Source organism: Heteronotia binoei, chromosome 2 (assembly GCF_032191835.1).
Source record: "Heteronotia binoei isolate CCM8104 ecotype False Entrance Well chromosome 2, APGP_CSIRO_Hbin_v1, whole genome shotgun sequence".
Taxonomy (NCBI): Eukaryota; Metazoa; Chordata; class Lepidosauria; order Squamata; family Gekkonidae; genus Heteronotia; species Heteronotia binoei.
In genome coordinates, this window is record NC_083224.1 from 171,729,803 (window position 1) to 171,749,367 (window position 19,565).

General features: G+C 39.5%; 1 protein-coding gene across 2 annotated transcripts in view; it reads left to right on the top strand.

Moving 5' to 3' along the window:
• The first annotated feature begins 8,213 nt into the window (after nucleotides 1-8,213).
• Nucleotides 8,214-19,565, top strand: part of RABGAP1L (RAB GTPase activating protein 1 like) — a 218,662-nt gene continuing 207,310 nt past the window's right edge. For both annotated transcript variants that reach the window (XM_060232466.1, XM_060232467.1), the window contains exons 1-7: nucleotides 8,214-8,297; nucleotides 11,857-12,011; nucleotides 12,658-12,841; nucleotides 14,200-14,410; nucleotides 15,143-15,317; nucleotides 17,713-17,873; nucleotides 19,411-19,521. In XM_060232466.1, coding sequence (XP_060088449.1) covers nucleotides 11,877-12,011; nucleotides 12,658-12,841; nucleotides 14,200-14,410; nucleotides 15,143-15,317; nucleotides 17,713-17,873; nucleotides 19,411-19,521 — 977 coding nt within the window. In that variant the 5' untranslated portion in view covers nucleotides 8,214-8,297; nucleotides 11,857-11,876. The remainder of the gene's footprint in view (nucleotides 8,298-11,856; nucleotides 12,012-12,657; nucleotides 12,842-14,199; nucleotides 14,411-15,142; nucleotides 15,318-17,712; nucleotides 17,874-19,410; nucleotides 19,522-19,565) is intronic.

Below are 19,565 nucleotides of genomic sequence, written 5' to 3' on the forward strand. Positions count from 1 at the left end.
GCCATACAGAGCATGTCATTCCGGCTTTAATCTCCCTCAGGCGAAGAGCCAAAAGACAAGAGCCCTTTGGCTCAACCATGCCTTGTGAAGCTAGCGGTAGCAATCTTTATAAGGGAAAGCTTGGCTCAATTGCTGTGTGCTGTTAAAAACTGCTCTTCTTGATGATCTGCTCCGTTTGGCCCTAAGAAGCAGTAAGAAGACTGTTATGAGAGAAGTCATCTCTAGATTTAATTGATTTGAGTAATTATTGGCCTATGCAGTCTGTCGTTTTTGAGCAAAGCATATGAAACTGATTATCTGGACCCTTTACTTGATTATGGTATGAAAAGTGCCCTGGCTGATTTACACCAGTCAGCTGGTGATGGAATGTGTTGAACCTATTGGTTCTGCTGGACCTCTCAGTAGTATCAACCATGGTATCTTCCTGGGCCTGAATTGTACTGTCTTGCATTTAGTTTAATCTGTTTTCAGAGGTCATGTCCCAGAAGGGGCTGCTGGAGTATTACTGTTCAAGGCATTGGCATATGGGCTCCCACAAGGTCACAACTACATGAAACTGCTTGGAGAGATCATGCAGAGATTGGGGGCAAAGTGAGGCAAATATGCTGATGTTACACAGCTGTCTGTTTTTCCATCTGAGTAGTACTGAAAGTGTTAGAGGCTGTGAGGGACTGGATGTGAGTGAATAAATTAATATTTACTAATCGTTGATATGGGAATAGGTGCAGAGTGCGTTTTGGAGAGCAGTAGTCTCTTCCTGAAGTAGCAGGTATAAGGTTAGAGAGCTAGTTTGGCGTAGTGGTTAAGTGCACAGACTCTTATCTGGGAGAACCAGGTTTGAGTCCCCACTCCTCTACTTGCAGCTGCTGGAGTGATCTTGGGTCAGTCATAACTCTCTCAAGAGCAGTTCTTGAAAGCTCTCTCAGCTCCACCTACTTCACAGGGTGTCTGTTGTGGGGACGGGAAGGGAAAGGAGATTGTAAACTGCTCTGAGACACTGAGTGAAGGGCGGGGTATAAATCCAATCTCTCTTTCTCTTCTTCCTTGATGCCTCACTGTCCTTTCAAGAGGCAGATGCCAGAAGTTATGAGAGGTGGTATTTTCCAAGTTAGACTGGTTTAGCAGCTGTAGCTGTTCCTGCAGAAGACCAGTCTAGCCTTCATCCTGTGTGTTTTGATAAAACACAGATTAGATAGTTACAACGTGGTCTATCTCCTGGAAATCCCTGGGCCTAAGGAGGCCAAATTTAAAACAACTAGGGAGCTGGCCTTCTCTATAAAAGCGCCCCAATGGTGGAATCAGCTGCCGGGGGAGGTGCGGGCCCTACGGGACCTCAACCAGTTTCGTAGGGCCTGCAAAACTGCCCTCTTCCAAGAAGCCTTTAAGACGTAACCAGAATGAATATTACGCTGCCTGGATAAATAGAGACTGTAGCATTTTTAGCTTATTTTTAAAATTAGTTTATATTTTGTATTTATATTGTTGATTGATTTTATCTGTTATTGTTATACCATGATACTGTATCATGCTCTGTAAGCCACCCTGAGGCTGCCTCGGCGGGGAGGGCGGGGTATAAATAAAAATTTACTTACTTACTTACCTATGTAGGGCTGCTCTTGAGAACAGTTCAGATACTTCAGCTATTGCAAAATACAATAGCTAGGGTCCTTACTGGGACCTGTAAAGAACATACCAAACCTGTTGTGATGCCTACCAGGATCCCAAAAAAATCTGGGATCCCAGCACTGCTATAGATTTTGGAATTGGTTGGGGGTTTTTTTAATCCCCATTTTTCCCCAGGTCCAGTAGACCCGAGAAGAAGAAAAATGGTGGAGAAAATGCACACCCTTGATGGGTTACTTGAGGTGGACTCTAGGTGAATGGTGGTTGATGACCTTCTGAATACTAGACAGGAAAAGCTACCAGGTTTTGTGAATAGTGTTAAATGTTGCCTAATTAAGAGCCCCATGGCGCAGTGGTAAAGCTGCAGTACTGCAGTCGGAGCCCTCTGCTCACGAGTCACGACCTGAGTTCAATTCCAGCGGAAGCTGGTTTAGGTAGCCGGCTCCAGGTTGACTCAGCCTTCCATCCTTCTGAGGTCGGTAAAATGAGTACCCAGCTTGCTGGAGGGAAAGTGTAGATGACTGGGGAAGGCAATGGCAAACCACCCTGTAAAAAGTCTGCCATGAAAACGTGAAAGCAACATCACCCCAGAGTCGAAAACGACTGGTGCTTGCACAGGGGACCACCTTTACCTTTTTAATTAGGGTAAACATGGCTAAGGGGAAGTGAGGCTGGGTCTTGATGAGATAAATCCAAGGTGAGGCAAAGTGTTCTCTGTCCTAAATTAGGCATCTCTCTAGTGTGAGGAGGAAGTTGTTAGCAGGCCAGCCACTCTTCCCACACTTCTAAACTATATATCTAAACGTGTTCCTGGCTGGCATCCATTTTCTGTCATTTTAGGTCAGGCAGTGAATTGCAGCCAGGGCTGAGCCGGCCTGCTCATTAGGCAAACTAGGCGGTTGCTTAGAGCGCCAGGAAGTGGGGGGCACCAGATTGGACTCCCCCTCCCGGTGCCCATGGCAAACACCTATTTTGCCTGCCTGCCTGCCTCCCTCCTCTCTGCCACCACTGCCACCCTCCCTCCCTTCGCAGCGCTGCAAGCCAGTGCCATGCTCTGTCACTGCCCCGCCCCCCCGTGGCTGGTCCTTACTGGCTTTAATGCGGCTGGCATGGCTTCTAATTCTTTGAAGAGCCCGCGAGAGGAGACTTCACTCCCCCTCACTTCCGGTTCCAAAAAGGGGGGGAAGTGAAGTTTCCTCTTGCGGGCTCTTCAAAGGATAAGATACCACGCCAGCTGCATCGAAACCGGTAAGGACCAGCCACAGCACGGGGGGAGGGAGGGGAAATGGAGCACAGCGCTGGGTTGCAGCACCGCAGAGGGAAGGTGGGCGGAAGTGGGAGGGGTAAGAACCAGCCTCAGCAGGAGGACGATGGAGCGCAGCGCTGCCTTGCAGCATGCAAAAGGAAGAAGGGTGGTAGGGGGTGGCAATTGGCAAGGAGCCTGCCTGGGGCACCATGCACCCATGGGCCGGTACTGATTGCAGCATGGCATTTGAGCTGAGGGGTGTGTGTACGTATTTTAGGAAGAGGTTTTTTGGATTTTCTGTCTATAAACTGCCCCCCTCAGCAAGAGAAGTCTGACAGCAGTGCCATGTGAATTTGTATCTGCATATGCACTATTTACTTAGAAAAATTGTACGTTGCCTCTCCAGAGACCTGCTCAAGGCAGCTAGTGTAATACTAGTATGGATGCTAATTTGTTTTAAGTCCCCGGGGGAGCCAACATTAATTGAGAAACATGGTGTAAATAGAAGAAATTATAGCAGAACCAAAAGAAGTCTTATTTGGATAAGGGGTTGTGCTATTTAATACAAAAATCTTGACTAGATTACTTAACTTGATGAGTTAATGTTTGCACAGTCATCCTCATATTCTTTGACTCTAAGAGGCCCTGATCAGGAGAGTTGCAGACTTGCATTAAATTACCAGCAAACCAGACAATAAGTCCATCTTTCCAGGTGTACATCTGCTACGGACAGCAATTCTGTAGGGTCTCAGGCAGAAGTTGTTCACATCCAGGCCTGTAGCCATTGGGAGGGGTTTTTTGGGGGGCAATGCCCCCATGGATAAGCACTGTCCCTGCAATTCCCCCCCCCAAAAAAAAATTATTTTAAAAATGTAAGATGCACTTGGAATTTTCAAAATGATCCTGGACACAGCCAGGGAAGCTTCAGTCTCACTTTCTTTTTTCTGGGCAGGAAATAAATAGGTGTTTTAATATGCAAAATAAAATAAAATTGCAAAAGAGGGAGAGAGAGCTGGAGATCCCCCCCCCCCCCCACGACTCATGTAGATGAGAAAGCCAGTAGAGTCATGAGGGCTGTGGGTGGGCAACCATTCAGCTGGCAGCATCTAACTCTCTTACTTCTCTCTAGCTCTTTTCCCCCTGGCTCCTTTGCACCACAGGACTTCCCAACACCCCCCCCCCCCGACATTTTCTGGCTACACCCCTGTTCATATCACTTGCTACCTGATTCTTTTAAGTGTTACCAGTTACTTTACAAATTCACTGCAAGTATAAAGTTCCCAAAGTCTTAATTCCCTTCCAGCTTTTATTAGGTGCTATTTCATATTTGCAGTGGACTTTATCACTTGTATTTCTGGCAAATTTAACATTAGCCTCCTTGAAGGTTCATTACCTGAGAGATAGTATAAAAAGCTTTTTTACAAAATCTAACTATAAAGGTTGATTTATTCTAGAACATTCCTGTAACTCTGGTGAAATTGATTTGTGTATATCTGTCATAGGTGAAATTCATTTTCCAGGAAAGTGACAAGATGTAAATATAATTGCCTGTTCTCCTAACTGTCTGAAATCTGGCACAGATGATCCTTGATAGTTTCATCTCAGTTGGCTATACAACAAAAAATTCATTAGTAATGTGTTTCCCATTTAACTGAATGGAAACAAAGAACATACTAAACATAACAAATAATGATAATAAAGAACAAAACAAACTGAATGTAAATAGATTTTTGGTGTGTATGCCTCTAGGACGGATGTCATGTAGTACCAATCTGAAGAGCTACATTGGCTGCAGTTTATTTCCAGGCAGAATTCTAATTGCTGGTTATTCTCTTCAAAGCCTTTCATCCTATAGGGTCAAGATATTTGAAGAGAACCCTTCAGCCATATGGCGCTAAGATACCCTGCTTCATTTACCCCACCACTGGAGGTAAGGGTGGTAGTGACTGGAGACTGGGCTACTCACTGGGAATGTTTAACTGCAGACTAGTTCCCTTCTTACAGAAGCTAGCCCTAGCCAGTTATATTTTAGGTGCCAGACAAACATTTTGTTTGCTCAAACATTAGGTAAAGTTGCCTTTTAATACTTGGCTGTTGCTGGTTTCTACTCCTCTTCTTATTGATTTTATAGGGCGTGGGTGGGTGTTAAACTGTCCTACTGCTCTTATTGGGTTATTTCAGCATTGAACTGACTATAATTATTCTATTTGACTTCTTTGATTATTGTTGTTTTTAAAGTTGTGAACCACGTCAGGCATGCCTTATAAAAACATTAAATACATATTTTCTTGTATTTAGGCTACACTGTATTATTTAAAAATAAAATTGCTCTTCTCAGTCCTGCTTTGCCATCTGTAAAGAAACAAAAATGTTGATGGTTTCAAATAAAAGATGCATCAGGAAAGAATAGAAAGAGTGCTAGAAAATTTTTTACTCCATTGATCTGTGGAATACATTTAAAATGAGGCTGAATTTATATTGAAATCTCTACTTAAGTCTTTCAGAGGGAAATCCGAAATATCCTCCTTATTTAAAAGATTATGCAGCTTTGTCCTGTTGCATGTAGCGTGCAGTGAAAGTAGCTGGGCTAAAGTACTACTTTTGTAATCCCAGCTGTTTATGTGGCATCTGGGTATCTGACGAGCTTTGACTCATGAATGTTTACACCCTGGAAAAATTGCATTGGTTTTTCAGATGCCACTGAACTCAAATTATGTGGCATGATGCCATTACATTGGAAGGCTAGCATATGACGTGTCCTTCTAGTAACAGATGAGTTTGTTGTAATTATAATTCCTGCTACACTAGAACATGCCAAATCTTTGCCAGTCCTGTAATTTATAATGCCTTGGAATAATCAGATATTAGTAAAACACTGTTAATGTACTGCCAATTCCTATTACAGACATCTTTTCCGTTATTTATAAAACAGTATTTAAACATTACAAATAGATTTTTTTTCTTTGAACAGCGTGGCTTAACTTGAAGAAGTATGTATGCATATGAAAGCTTACATTCGGAATAAAACTTCATTGGTCTTAAAGGCGCTACTGGACTCCTACTTTGTCTTAAGTTGAATGAGCCTTGATGTTGTTGCTTTGATGCTGTTGAGTCAAAATGTCATTTTAATTTACATTACCTCTGTAGTGTCTTTCCTTATCCATTCAAAAACAAACAAGAAAAACCAACACTCATCTGGTCTGTATAATAATAAATGGAGAAATAAACATCTTGTCTTTCAAAAGATAATTAGTTTGGGGGCAGTTTTTGGGGCGGTGGCTCAGATAAACTAGGTGATCCGGGAATATTACATGTTTTGAGTCTTCTTTCAAATCAATAACTTAACAGACTTGTATGTAATCCTCCTTGGTTGTACATGGCACTTAAATTATAATTTGTGTGTATGAGAGTGCCTATGACAGGAGAGAATACATAACTATGGACTGCTTATCTATAGCATTTATTTATTAGGTTTTGGTCCAAAACACCAGAGTTGTATAAATTGTCCTTTTCCACTTTATCTTCATAATATTCCTGAGTTAAGTTAGGTCTTGTGAAAGACAGTGAGCGCCCCAAGATCATCCAGTTAAATTCATGACATCTTGTTTGAACCAGGGCTTTTAAAGTCATAGTTACACACTGTAACCCCTTGCCAAGCATTGTATGGTGGTAGTTTTCAGAACTAAATCTCAGACCGACTAGGCTTGTTCCAGGTGGAGAGCCCTTTTGCTTCTGGTGCTTCTCTCCGTTTTTGCACAAGCTGCTGTGGAGCTTCAAGTTGGCGCACTGCTTTCCCATAGCAAGCAGGATCCTTACAAGTGGTTTCTGCTTGCTGCAGAAAAGCAGTGTGCCAACTCGCAGCTCTGCGGCAGCTTGTGCGAAACGGAGATAAGTGCTGGGGGCAAAAGGGCTTTCCACCCGGAACAAACCCTAGTCTCAGTGTAAAATGCACAACTGGAGGGAATGTTTTCACATACTCTATGCTTCCTTACTTTAAAACTGTTGCTGACATACTTTTGGGGAGAAAGATAATGTGACTTTTCTGAACCAAATGTTAGTATTCTGTGGGTGTCTGCTTAAAGGGATCTTTTATATAGGCAAATATTGCACCTATCTCAGTGTAAAAATGCACTCATTATTTTCAGTTTTTCACAGAACTTTGTTAGGGATTTTTGCCCTGACCATACAAGAAGGGTGTATGTGGGGAGGGGGGAGGTATTTGTGTAGTTCCTGCATTGTGCAGGAGGTTGGACTAGATGACCCTGGATGTCCCTTCCAACTCTGTGCAAATAAATTCTCTGTGTAAGGTATTAAATGGCAGGCCCTGATAATTAGTGCATTATAAAATGAAATCAGGTATTCATCCAGCTTCACAGGATATGGTAGAAGAAGCAGATGATTGAGCATGGTGTTGTCTGAATGCTGCAAGTGCAGTTTTGTATGGGATTCTTCAGCTCCCCAGTTCAGTTACCAATAAAGATATTTTGGTTAGAATTGTATCTTTATTGAACCTGAAACCATTGCTGAAGATCAAACAGATGCAGAAAATTTAAAAAAAAACCCTTTAATCTATTCTCCCCCTTCAGTAAAACTTCCAGTGTTTTGCTGGAAGGAGATGAGATTATTCTAATTAAGGCTGTGGATTTTAAAAAATTGTATTTTACTAACTGGCTTCCATTGTTTGAGGCATCATGGTTTATTGAGACTAATGAGGTCCATTATATTCTTCTTCTTTTTTGGTCCATTATATTCTATGTATGGATTTTGGAATACATGAACATTCATTCATTCATTCATTTATTTATTATTGATTTATAACTCACCCTTCCTTCAACAGGCTCAGGGTGGGGAACAACAATTAATAAATATACAGAGTTAAAATTAATTCATATAATAAAACAATATTACAATCTTAAAAACAAGTCAAATCCTGCAAATGGTGATATCAGATTGCATCCACTCCTTCCATACATCCCCCAGCTGGTATAAGGCAGATGACATAGCCTTAATGTAGTGGGTCGGTCCAACAGAATGATTTCAGCAGGGCTGCTGCAGCAGGGAGGCCCTGACAAATGTTCACCACCTTAGTTGAAAGCCTGGTGGAACAGCTCTTACAGACTCTGTGGAACTGCAACCATGAGCAAATATTTGGAAGCAATTGGTTTAAGTTGGTCTCTTCTCAACTGCTAATTCTATTAAGCTTTGTTTTGCTTTGTTTTTGGGTAATCTGGACTCTCAGGCAAAAACTGTCTTTTCAAAATTGCAGTTGCATGCTTGAAATGGAAGGTTTTTCACATTTACAACTTCCACATTTATAATTTTGTCATGTTGATCTCATTTCTCAGGTGTTTACCCCCTCTGCTTGATCTTTGGTCTTGTTTGAGCCCTAAGATGGATAGAAGTTGAGGAGTCTCTGCTTCGGCCAGAAGTAGGTTTTCATGGGTTTAACACTGGCTATAGAGTGTTCAATGTTCTTAATCATTTGTAAGTGCGTTGTGTGGCATGTTCAGATGGGGCCTATGGAAAATTTCAAAATCAGTTCTTCTGTACAAGTCTCTGTAAATCTTAGGGACTGTATCTTTATTAGTATTTCTCCCACACCATTGAATGAGGAGAAGCTTTGTGTTCAGTCTCTATTGTGAGGAATAAGGTCTTATCTGTGGTGGTATTTGGATTGTCTTATCCAGAAAGCTCTGATTTTCTTTCTTCCATTGTGAACATATTTCTATATATGGGAGTTTTTCTGTCTATTTGATTATTTATTTAATTTATTTTATTCGATTTTTAGCCCACCCTTCCCGTAGGACAGGCTCAGGGCAGGTTACATCATAAAAACAATCAGCAGTAAAAACAATACAAGACCAATTTAAAATATATAAAATCTAAAACTACGGAGTGACGATAGAGACTAAAATGGCAGGTTCTGCCTCACAGACATAGTCTATTGTCCAGGTCCAAGAAACTATTGCTCATGTTTTGTCTGGATCCAGGCTTTCACAAAACGGAAAGAGTTCAGGGAAGCTGTTTTTCCTTGACTTCCCTCTGTAGGAATGGAAAATGATCAGTAAAATCAGTAAATGTCAGTTTTTTTCATCTTGGTCATTAATTTATCAGGTTTTTTTTTTTAAAGGCCAGTAAAGTTAGCATACCTTGTAAACATAAGGATAAGTCAGGAATCAATTGGTTTCTTCTCAGCTACATCTGTCAGTGGTTCATCCTGGTGCGTTGGAGGAAACTAGTTCTGGTAGCCACGCGGTGGCTACAGATTGCAAAGGAACTATTCTGCTTTACAGTGTCAGAGGTAGTGCAATGAGTCCAGAATTTATCTGGATAATGAAAACAATTTCAGCTGACTTTGCTTTTGAGCCATCTTGTGAACATATTGGGGAAACTTTCCAGTTTATGTTTCCAAATGCAGTGCCCCAACATTTTTCCCTCTCAAGATTAAAGGCACAGTATCTAACAACAGATGTCCTGGCCCCATTCTTCAGTTGCTGAAGGACTTTAATGGTGCATATTACACTTTGTGCTATGATGAAATCACCAATGCAGCTTTTTACAAAGAGTTGCAGGTAGCTGTTAGATACTGGTCATCAACTGAATAAATGATTGTGACCAGGCACCTCCAGACTTTTTTATGGGTTTGGCAACAGCTAAAGTTATTTACCGTAAACTGGATGAAGCTTTGGATTTGGCACAACTGACTAGGTCAAAACTACTCATGCTAAGTAATGATGGGCCAAATGTCAGTAAGGCTGTCACTGAACTTGTGAATGATTATCTTATTTTGACAGAGCGATAGCCTATGGTACATATTGGCACTTGTAATTAATATAGTCCATAATGTATTCTTGAGGGGCATGGCAGAACTGGGAGACAATGCATCAAATTTAATTTTCCTTTTTCATTATTTCATCATGATGGGAGGATTTCACAAAAATTTAAAGAGATCTCAGTATCCCAAATCATCATTTTTTAAAACATGTTTCTTCTAGGTGGTGATCACTAGGGAGTACTGCCACAAGACTGAATGAACAATGGACCAGCAGTTACAAAGTACTTTAAGGACTTTGTTCCTAAAAGTGGTTTGGTGAAATCTTCCACAAAATATAGAAACATAATTAATCAGGGTTTTTTTGTCAGTATTTGGGCAGGTTTTTTTAAAAAATTTTGGTCAGCAAAATCAGTAATTTTGACCCTTTGACTAGCTTCTGGCATCATCTTGGGCCTCACCACTGCTGAGGGTTGGAGTGCACATGAAATATGAGGCACTGCAGCAAGAAGGCTGTTTTTTAATGGAGAAAAATGAGGGTGTGTGAAAAATGGGAGTAGATCCAAGTGGGCAGCCGTGTTGGTCTGAAGCAGTAGAACAAAGCACTAGACAAGTGCACCTTTAAGACCAAAGAAGTTTTATTCAGAATGTAAGCTTTCGTATGCACTAAGCCGACTTCAAATACTCAAATAAGGGATATGGGCTTTTTATCTCATTACATATATTAACCCATCTCCCACTATATTTTAATGTACCCTTTTTTTTCTAATGGCAAACTAGAATGTATTTCTGTTTTAGAACAGTGTATCAGAATAATTTGGTTTTTTGTAATGACATACTCAAACAGGGATATTGATGGTTTATCTTATTACATATATGAACCCATCTTCCACTATATTTTAATGTATTCTTTTTTTCTAATGGCAAACTGTATGAAGTTATAACCTCGTGTGATACTATGCCCTCCATTTAAACCCACAACTAACGAAGCCAGAATGACACCCAGATTTATGGCACTTCACACCTATGACATGTCTGCTTTTTATCACCCTCCACTGTTGTTACAGCTCAGTTAACAATACTAACGAACACAGACCCCAATTTGTGATTCTTTTAATCTGCTGAAAACATTCCCATGATTCTACATACCACCTCACTGCCCACTTATAATTAAGTACTGCTGCTTGCCATTCCAATTTTTTCTGATGAAGTCTGCTTAGAGCATATGAAAGCTTGCATTCTGAATAAAACTTAGTTGGTCTTAAAGGTGCAACTTGTCTACTGCTTTGAAAAATAGGAGGTAAAAGTTATGAGCAACTTTAGCCAATGATCTTTGTAAAATGAATGACATTATATTCACTGTTGTCATCTTCAGAAAGCAAAAGTTTGCCCTTGGGGTGTTATTGTTGCTATTATATTTCAGATTGTTTTGATCTTGACATTCTTGTTTGAGCCAGTCAGGGTGATAGTCCTATAACTGATCACACAGAAAGTACACTCTCAACTGTTTTGTTCATCTTTTTTTTTTTTTTTCATTTGGGTTGTCAAACTGCTAAGCTAATCATATTGCATTTTTTTCCTTACTTGAGCTGTTCCTTCTAGGAAATAGGTACTGTGCAGTTATTAACGTCTGCTGAATGTAGTGTTTTCTGGAATCTTAATATTATTTTGTGTTTTCTGGTTGATCCCTCACAACTCAGGAAATGCATTATTTGCCGAGTTTCTTGTTTTGTAAACACTAAAAATCTGTGTGAAAAAGTTTAAACTATTGATCTTAGCAGAAGAAAAACTGCTATATTAAGACGGTCAATTTGAAAAGCCTTGTTGCTGTTGCACAGTCATGTTTAGGTTGTTTTGCCCTTTGCCAATTCTTCTTTTTTTGTACGTGATCTCCATATATGCCTTTTTATTACTTTCTGTTTTGGTTTTGTTGGTTTTGGTATTATCTGTATGTATATAGCCTTAAATGTATTATACTTCGGAGAGGAGTGTGAATTTGATACCATTCTTAAATTATATAGGGTATTTGTTTATCTTTGGAAACTGTTCAGTGGTTGGGCAGAGTTCTTTGTATTAGCTTTTATCCTGTTGAATTTTCAGTTCATCATTTTGCAATGATTATTTAGGTTTCTTAATACTATAAAAGGATATAAGTTACTTTTAATTCCAGCGGCAACAATGGTATTTTTGCATTTGGTTCTGGTTCATATCACAGGAAGGGATCAGAATTCTGAAATGGAAGTTGGATCTTCATTTGTCGAAGCCAGCCTTTCTTCTGAAAATGTATCAGTACAAAATCATGAAGGATATGTATCGGTTAACAGGCAATCTGAGGATCCGTCTGAAAAAGATGAGAAATTCCATTTGAAGGTAACACTTTCTCATTTTGCATGTAACCAGGAGCTACTTTTAACATCTCCCATGAGTGCCATGATTAGTTTTAAAATGTGCCTGAATTAATTCTAAAATCAGTGTGCGTGATAAAATGGGAAGTGCAGCATTTGGCAATGCATTCTTTTCTTTCAGTTATTATCATGTGCATGCTTGCTTTATCAGGGCAACCATTTATTTAAAATAGTAGGTACCCAAAACCTGTAAACTTGATGTAAGCTCCATGATTAGGTTTTTTAGTTATAACTTTGTGTTAAAATTTTCATTTTATTGGTTGAACATTCACACAGGGTTGAACAAGGTTATATTTATTTATTTCATTTATATCCTGTCTTTCTCCAAAGCAGCTTAACTCATTCTACCTCTCCTCCATTTTATCCTCACAGCAATTCTGTAAGATAGGGTAGGCTGTCTGTGTGTGGCTGTGGGTGTCACCCAGCACGCTTCCATGGCAGATTGAGGATTTGAACCTAGGTCTCCCAGATTCTAGGACAACACCATACTGGATAAACAAACAGGCTACACACACACCACACTGAAGAACAGATTTGTAAATTTCTGGAATATTGTTGCCTACTAAATGGTTTAATTGCAAAAAAAAATGTGTGCATGTGTCTCTAAACAGATGTTTCCAAATGAAGATGAACAAATGGAGAAAGCAACAGAAGAGATACTGAAGGATTCTGATAAGGGTCAGAAATGGGATATTGTTGATTGTGAACATTTGAGCGGTGATTGCAGGCAGTCACCTGAAGATGTTTCTGATAGTCAGTTCTCTATGCATCTTCTGCTTGATCCTTGTACCACAGGTACTTTGAAAACATTTTTTTTTAAAATTAATATCTAGGGGAAAATGTGGCAACCGGAGGTAGAAGTGGGAAAACTAGGAGGTCTGGGTTTCATTGTTCTGTAAGAGAAAATTTGAAATTACCATTTCTACCTAAGCCAACTTCCTTAGTTTTGCATTTCTGTTTTTATGTACATTTTGTTTGTGACTGAAAGGGGCAATGATGGTGCAGGAAACTGCTCTGCATATACTTTCTGTGAACCAGCCCAGTGTAAACTTTCCATGGGTTGACTTTTCATGAAAATGTAGTCAGGTAATGTAGGCAATGTTAATACCTAGAAAAAAACCTTACATAACAATATGCTGTTAAAACAGATAAAATGGCAATACTAAAAGGAAAAGCAAGAACAACGAAACGCCAAGAGCCCTGTGGCACCTTACGTTGCAATAATGTATCAAAAATGGTTCCTCTTTTTGTTTTTCTCTAGCTTCTGAAAGAAAATCCAAACTAAGGCCCCTTAAAGAAAATGATCAGCTTTTGAGCATCCAGAGGAGTTGCTACCAAATACACCTCCTTGATGTTCAGAAATAGTACATGAAAGTAAACAGGAAATATTAGGCACTGATAGTGACAAAGAAGTTGTTCTTAAGAACATAAGAATATAAGAGAAGCCATGCTGGATCAGGCCAATGGCCCATCCAGTCCAACTCTCTGTGTCACACAGTGGCCAAAAAACCCAAGTGCCATCAGGAGTTCCACCAGTGGGGCTAGAAGCGCTCCCACTGTGCCCCCCCAAGCACCAAGAATTCAGAGCATCACTGCCCTGGACAGAGAGTTCCAACAATACACTGTGGCTAGTAGCCACTGATGGACCTCTGCTCTATATGCTTATCCAATCCCCTCTTGAAGCTGCCTATGCTTGTAGCCGCCACCACCTCCTATGGCAGTGAATTCCACGTGTTAATCACCCTTTGGGTGAAGAAGTACTTCCTTTTATCAGTTCTAACCCGACTGCTCAGTAATTTCATTGAATGTCTACGAGTTCTCGTATTGTGAGAAAGGGAGAAAAGTACTTCTTTCTCTACCTTCTCTATCCCATGCATAATCTTGTAAACCTCTATTATGTCTCCCCGCAGTCAACGTTTCTCCAAGGTATATTTCATAAGGTATATTAAACTCTACTGGTTGAAGTAAAACTTGTGTTTGAGAAGTCGTGGAGGCCAGTGCAGGTGCTGCGTTGGAGTAAGCCGTGGTATTGTGCTGGGCTGCATTCCAGTATCCTTCAGGCCTGTTAATGTAGTCAAGATGATTTGTGTACAAATAACTGCTGCAAGGAAGGGAGAAAATGTGGATAACATGTGAATTTCGCTCAATTTCAGAAATTTTACCACCAGGACCGTATTCCCCTACTGTACCCTCAGAAGAAGACAGTGTATTATTTAACAAACTGATGTATCTTGGATATATGAAAGTGGCTGCTCCTCGCAGTGAGCTGGAGGCATTGCATGCCATGGCAGCTTTGAAAAACTCAAGTCATTCACCTTCCCCTGTAACTTTATATGTTCCAAATATTCCTGATGGCTCTGTTAGGTGAGCTTTTATTTTCTGTTGATTCAACAAATGTGCTTATTGTATCATGTTCTTTCCAACATTGATTTCTTATAGTGATTTCCAGCATTGGCAAAACATCAATAATAAACATTAATATAACAGTAATCATTAATTTTAATGTCTGTCTCTCTCTCTCTCAGTATAGTGTGTGTGACTGCATGCCATGTTATCATTCCCCCATTAGTACAGTGGGTGATTGTGTTGTCTTTACTTCTTTTTTGTGTGTGTTCAATGCAAAACAAACCTAGCACAGCTGGAGAGGGAGGGTGAGGCAAAAATATGTTATTTTCTTAGCTTCTTTCTTTAAACTAATTTTAATTATTTGAATTTAAGATATTAAAACTTAAGCCACTGTGAGAGGGAATCTGATATTTTGTAGAACCAACCTTTAAAAATACAGTTGTTTGTACACAGAATGCATATATTTTTAAAAAATCTGTTCTTACACATGAATGGAACTTTAGTTTAGTTACAAGGCTGCTGTGCCATTTTTGGCAAGAACATAAACTATGATTTTTCCAATCAATGTCAACTCTTGAATGGATTTAGAAGACATCTAATTAATACATGATGAATTAAAAGGAAGTTTAAAAGCTTATAAAACTCTCTTAAGCATCTTGAGTAGTTGCTTTTTTGTGTGTATCAAAAATGGTAAGATGTCTTCACCTTGTTGACTTTATAAAGCTCTTTGTCATTTTCCTTCTTGTTTAGGATAATAGATCAGTCCAGTAGTACAGAAATTGCTTCTTTCCCAATCTACAAAGTATTGTTCTGTGTCCGTGGGCAAAATGAGACTCCGGAATGTGACTGCTTTGCATTTACTGAAAGCTCCTCTGGCACTGAAGAGTTTCAGATTCATGTCTTCTCCTGTGAAATTAAGGAGGCAGTGAGTAGAAAGCAGAATTATTATTTTAAATGTTGTAAGGTACACATTTCAAAAACTTAATGAGCATCTCAGAAGATTGGGACAACATTGTAGACTGTTTCATCATCTCCAGTGGAGGGATACCAAAGAGGTTTTATGGAACTTTAGGTTAAATTTGTTTATTGAAGCATAATCTTTCTGAAGCCAAAGACTGCTTCATCAAATGCATGAAGTGAAACTGCAGCGCAGCTAGGTGGGTGTGTAAAAAATGCAGGGGAAAGATGACTGCGCCAAAGATGGAGCAAAAGTGGTGGGGGGAGTATGGTATAATAAATACTTGTTTTATTCAGCTATACTGCCTCTATATATACTCAGTACATTGAATAAAACAACTCTTTTCCCCACTGCACCATTTCTTTTCCTTTGCTGGGTGGATAAAAAACAAAAGCAAAAAATGAACACAGTGGCAAAGAAGATCATGAAATGCAAGAAGCATCAAAAGTGTAACAACCTCCTATATCACATTTAACTGTCACACAGAATAATCTGCAGATTGAGTTCACTTTATGCATGGGATAATGCAGGTTCTAGTCTAGTCCGTGAAGCTTCTTGTTTATTCTGCAGCAGACTAACCAGACAGCTCCATTGAATTCTGTGCAGGATGAATCCTTGTGTTTGGCATCTTTGTACTTACACGTTTCAGAACACAGTTTCCCACTATACTTGAATAAGGACTTCTTTGACTTGTTGTTCTTCAGTCTGGCATGAATGAGCCATACCAGTTTCTATAACTCATGGTTTCTGACAAAACAATCTGGTGCAGTTTACTTGATGTTTGTTATTTTTAACGTAGTCCCTTTACCCAGATCACTGTATAACAGACGAGTCTTATTTTAGACTCAGGAACTTCTAATCATCCCTTATTTGTGAAAGTGGTTTAGCAACTCTGAGTGTAGTCAGCATCCCATCTGGTAGTTTCTACTTTCTGATCAGATGCATCATGAATGGAAACTTCTGATGAGTACTCTAAAAATATACATACTTGGGGCTCCCATGGTCCCACATCCAGATTAATGATCAATCCACACCTGCTTAGTTTCAGCAACACTCTGTCATATGACTGCTTTGTGTGGCATGAACTTTTATGACCCAGATCCCACTTGATCAGAGTATTATGTTTAAAAGGCAGATATGTGTGTGTGTGTGTGTATGTATATATATATATATATATATATATATATATATATATATATATATATATATATATATATATATATATATATATATATATATATATATATGGTGTAAACGCACTGGGAACCACAAACAGTAGAAGGGCAGGGGTGGGATTTGTTTCAAAGAGAGGCCAGAAGGCCTAGTTTCCCAGGGTGAAGATGTGTTTCATTACATTGTAAAATGCAGATGAAAACATAATCTAGTCAAGATTAAAGGATTCAAGCAGAACCATTCCCGGTGATTTAATGAATTAGTACAAGTGAGTTATGTGACTTCAAGCATATTGCGTTCGTAGATGCTGTCTTCCTTTTGAACGTTGCAGAAAGCACTGTGTAAATAATTAGAACTCTTAGGCATTAGTCAATTGATTCTCTTTCCTAGAATTGCCCTTGGTACCAGATGGGGTTCAAAATTCAGAACTCCAGGATTGTAGTTCTCCTCATGCATCCAATAATCTGCTGGGAGATTCAGACTGTGATCATCTGTTTTACTCCTAGTGGACAGGGTCCTCCTGGAAGAACATCATTTTCAATTCAGCATCTTCCATTTTCTACCCTTACAATGAAAAAAAAGGCTATAATTCTTCTTCCCCCCCCTCCCCCGTTTATATTTTCTGTGCCACTAGGCCCCTTCTCCAGTATATTAGATTATCATCCCTTTCTAAAGGATAAGAACACATTTACTATGAAGGCTTTTCTCTGTTTGAAGGCAACTCTGCAGAGGTTGTCTGATTCACTTAACTTTGGGAACACGTAGTCGCTGACAGTCTTTAAACTTCAGAAATCTAGACATTTTAATTACTTGATTCTGTACATAGGCTGTAGCTTAAGAAGCGTTGTGGCAAGACTCCTTAGGACAAAAATGTAACTGGCATTGTTCTCTCTTAAGAAGTTTGACGAATTGCTCAATCTGTTCAGGGTGTTGTGAGCAAATCTAGTCTGCTGTGATTGACAGATGTATCTTTGCTTCCAGTTACTTGCTAGAAGGGGAAGAACTATTAAAAGGGGTTGTAATTTTTATTTAAGAAGAGGTTTTCTGTAGCAAAGGTTATTTTTTTCTAATAGTAATGTAGAATGGTTACTTGTGCTAATATGTTACAACTGTATGTTTTCCTTTGTTTCATAACATTTTTGGTTTATCTGCCCTTCCTCCCTCATGCCAACTTTGAATCCAATTTTAGGTCAGCAGAATTTTGTATAGCTTCTCAACAGCATTCAAACGGTCTTCCAAACAAGCATCAGATCATGTAAAGGATACTATTTTCCCAACTCCGGACAATGATGTATTCATTTTCAATGTTTCTTTGGAAGTCAGAGAAGATGATGGTAAAGGAAACTTCAGGTAATGTATTTATTTATATACATTTTTAATCACACCATTCCTCTAAGGAAATTAGGTGGAGAATGTACTTCTGTGTTCCTCACAGCAACTGCAGTGTGGATTAAGTAAGAGATTGTTAGGATGAGGAACAACTGGTTAAAGGTCACTAGCAAGCTTCATGGCAGAGTGAGGGTTTATACTGGGTCTCTACGATACCAGTCTGATACCCTAGGACAGGGGTGTCAGACTCATTTGTTACGAGGGCCGGATTTGACACAAATGGGATTTGTGGGGCCAAGCCATGCATGTCGTAAAATATAATGCCAAGTAGCGGAGATATAAACTTCATAAAGGATACAGATAAACACAATTAAGGATGTTATTTTTTTAAACTTAACAATACAAACATGCTTGAAACTCTTGATTTTGTTTAAAATGGAAAGGTGGGGGAATAGTGGGATATGGCAATGCAGCTTTTAAAGTAAAACATCAAGAAAAAAGTACAGGGATCACAACAGAAACTAAAAATATAAGTTAAAGATATGAAATGCTCTGAGCTCAGGGAAACGTGAAATGGCTGGGCACTGCAGACTTCTACCATCTGTTCAAATTGACAATGGCTCATCAGTGTAATATCCCCCTTTGGCTGTGGGTTCCCAGGTTAGAATACTCACTAGGCACCAGTTCTTAGATTCATTCAGCAGAGACAAGCTGGCTCAAAGCATCAACTCTTTATTTGCAAGGAGCTTCAACTGGCCATAAACACTACAAAAGTAAAACTGCTTTAGCTCCACTCCATTGAAATACATAGTAACAGAGACAAAGTTGCAAGGAAAGCATGGAATAAATTTTCCATTAAGGTCTCTGGGCCCAGATAGACTAGTCTACCTGGGTTGCAGAGACCTTAATAGAAGATCTATTCCACATTTTCTTTTGCAGCTTTGCAAGCTCAGAAGAGCTTCCAGTTGAAACAGGCAAAGACAAGGCAGAAGGAGCTGGGAACTTCATCAGCAGCCTCAGAGCTTCAAAGGGTGAGGACAGGAGAGGGGAAAAAATTGCCATGGGCCTGATTGAAGCCCTGGATGGGCTGTATGTGACCTGTTGACCAGGAGTTCGACAGCCCTGCCCTAGGCACCATACTGTGCTTGCTGTCTCTTGTAAATGGAAGTAGTGAACAACAGTACGATTATTAGTAATGCAGTTAGTTAAAACTGTTCACTTACGCTTATTTTGCTTAGTTTTTTCCCCCAAGAAAGTGCTCAGAGCAGCAGATATTTCTTTGTGGTATGGTGATTGCTCGGTTTTATAAACAGAATATTCTTCTGGTTTACCTTCAAGATATAGACTTTATTTTATGGGTTTTGGCATTTGTATTCAGGTTTTTTTTTTCCTGAAGTAGATGGAACTGAATTTATCTGTGGTTTTCTAATGACCTTTTTTCTTAATGATGTTTTTGGTTCTGTATCTCTGGTTTTGTTCAGAACTTCACTAGTTTTCGTGACTTCCTTGTTTACGTGTGTTCTTGTGGGATTTCATTCTTATACTTTTTCCCCTTTAGCCCAGTGCCAAAGGATAGAGAGAAATTGTTCTTCAAACTAAAGCAGGGAGTTGAGAAGAAAGTTGTGATCACTGTGCAGCAGATGTCCAACAAAGAATTAGCCATTGAAAGGTAATGATGAAAACTGAATGGAAATATGAAAGTGCTTTGTATTA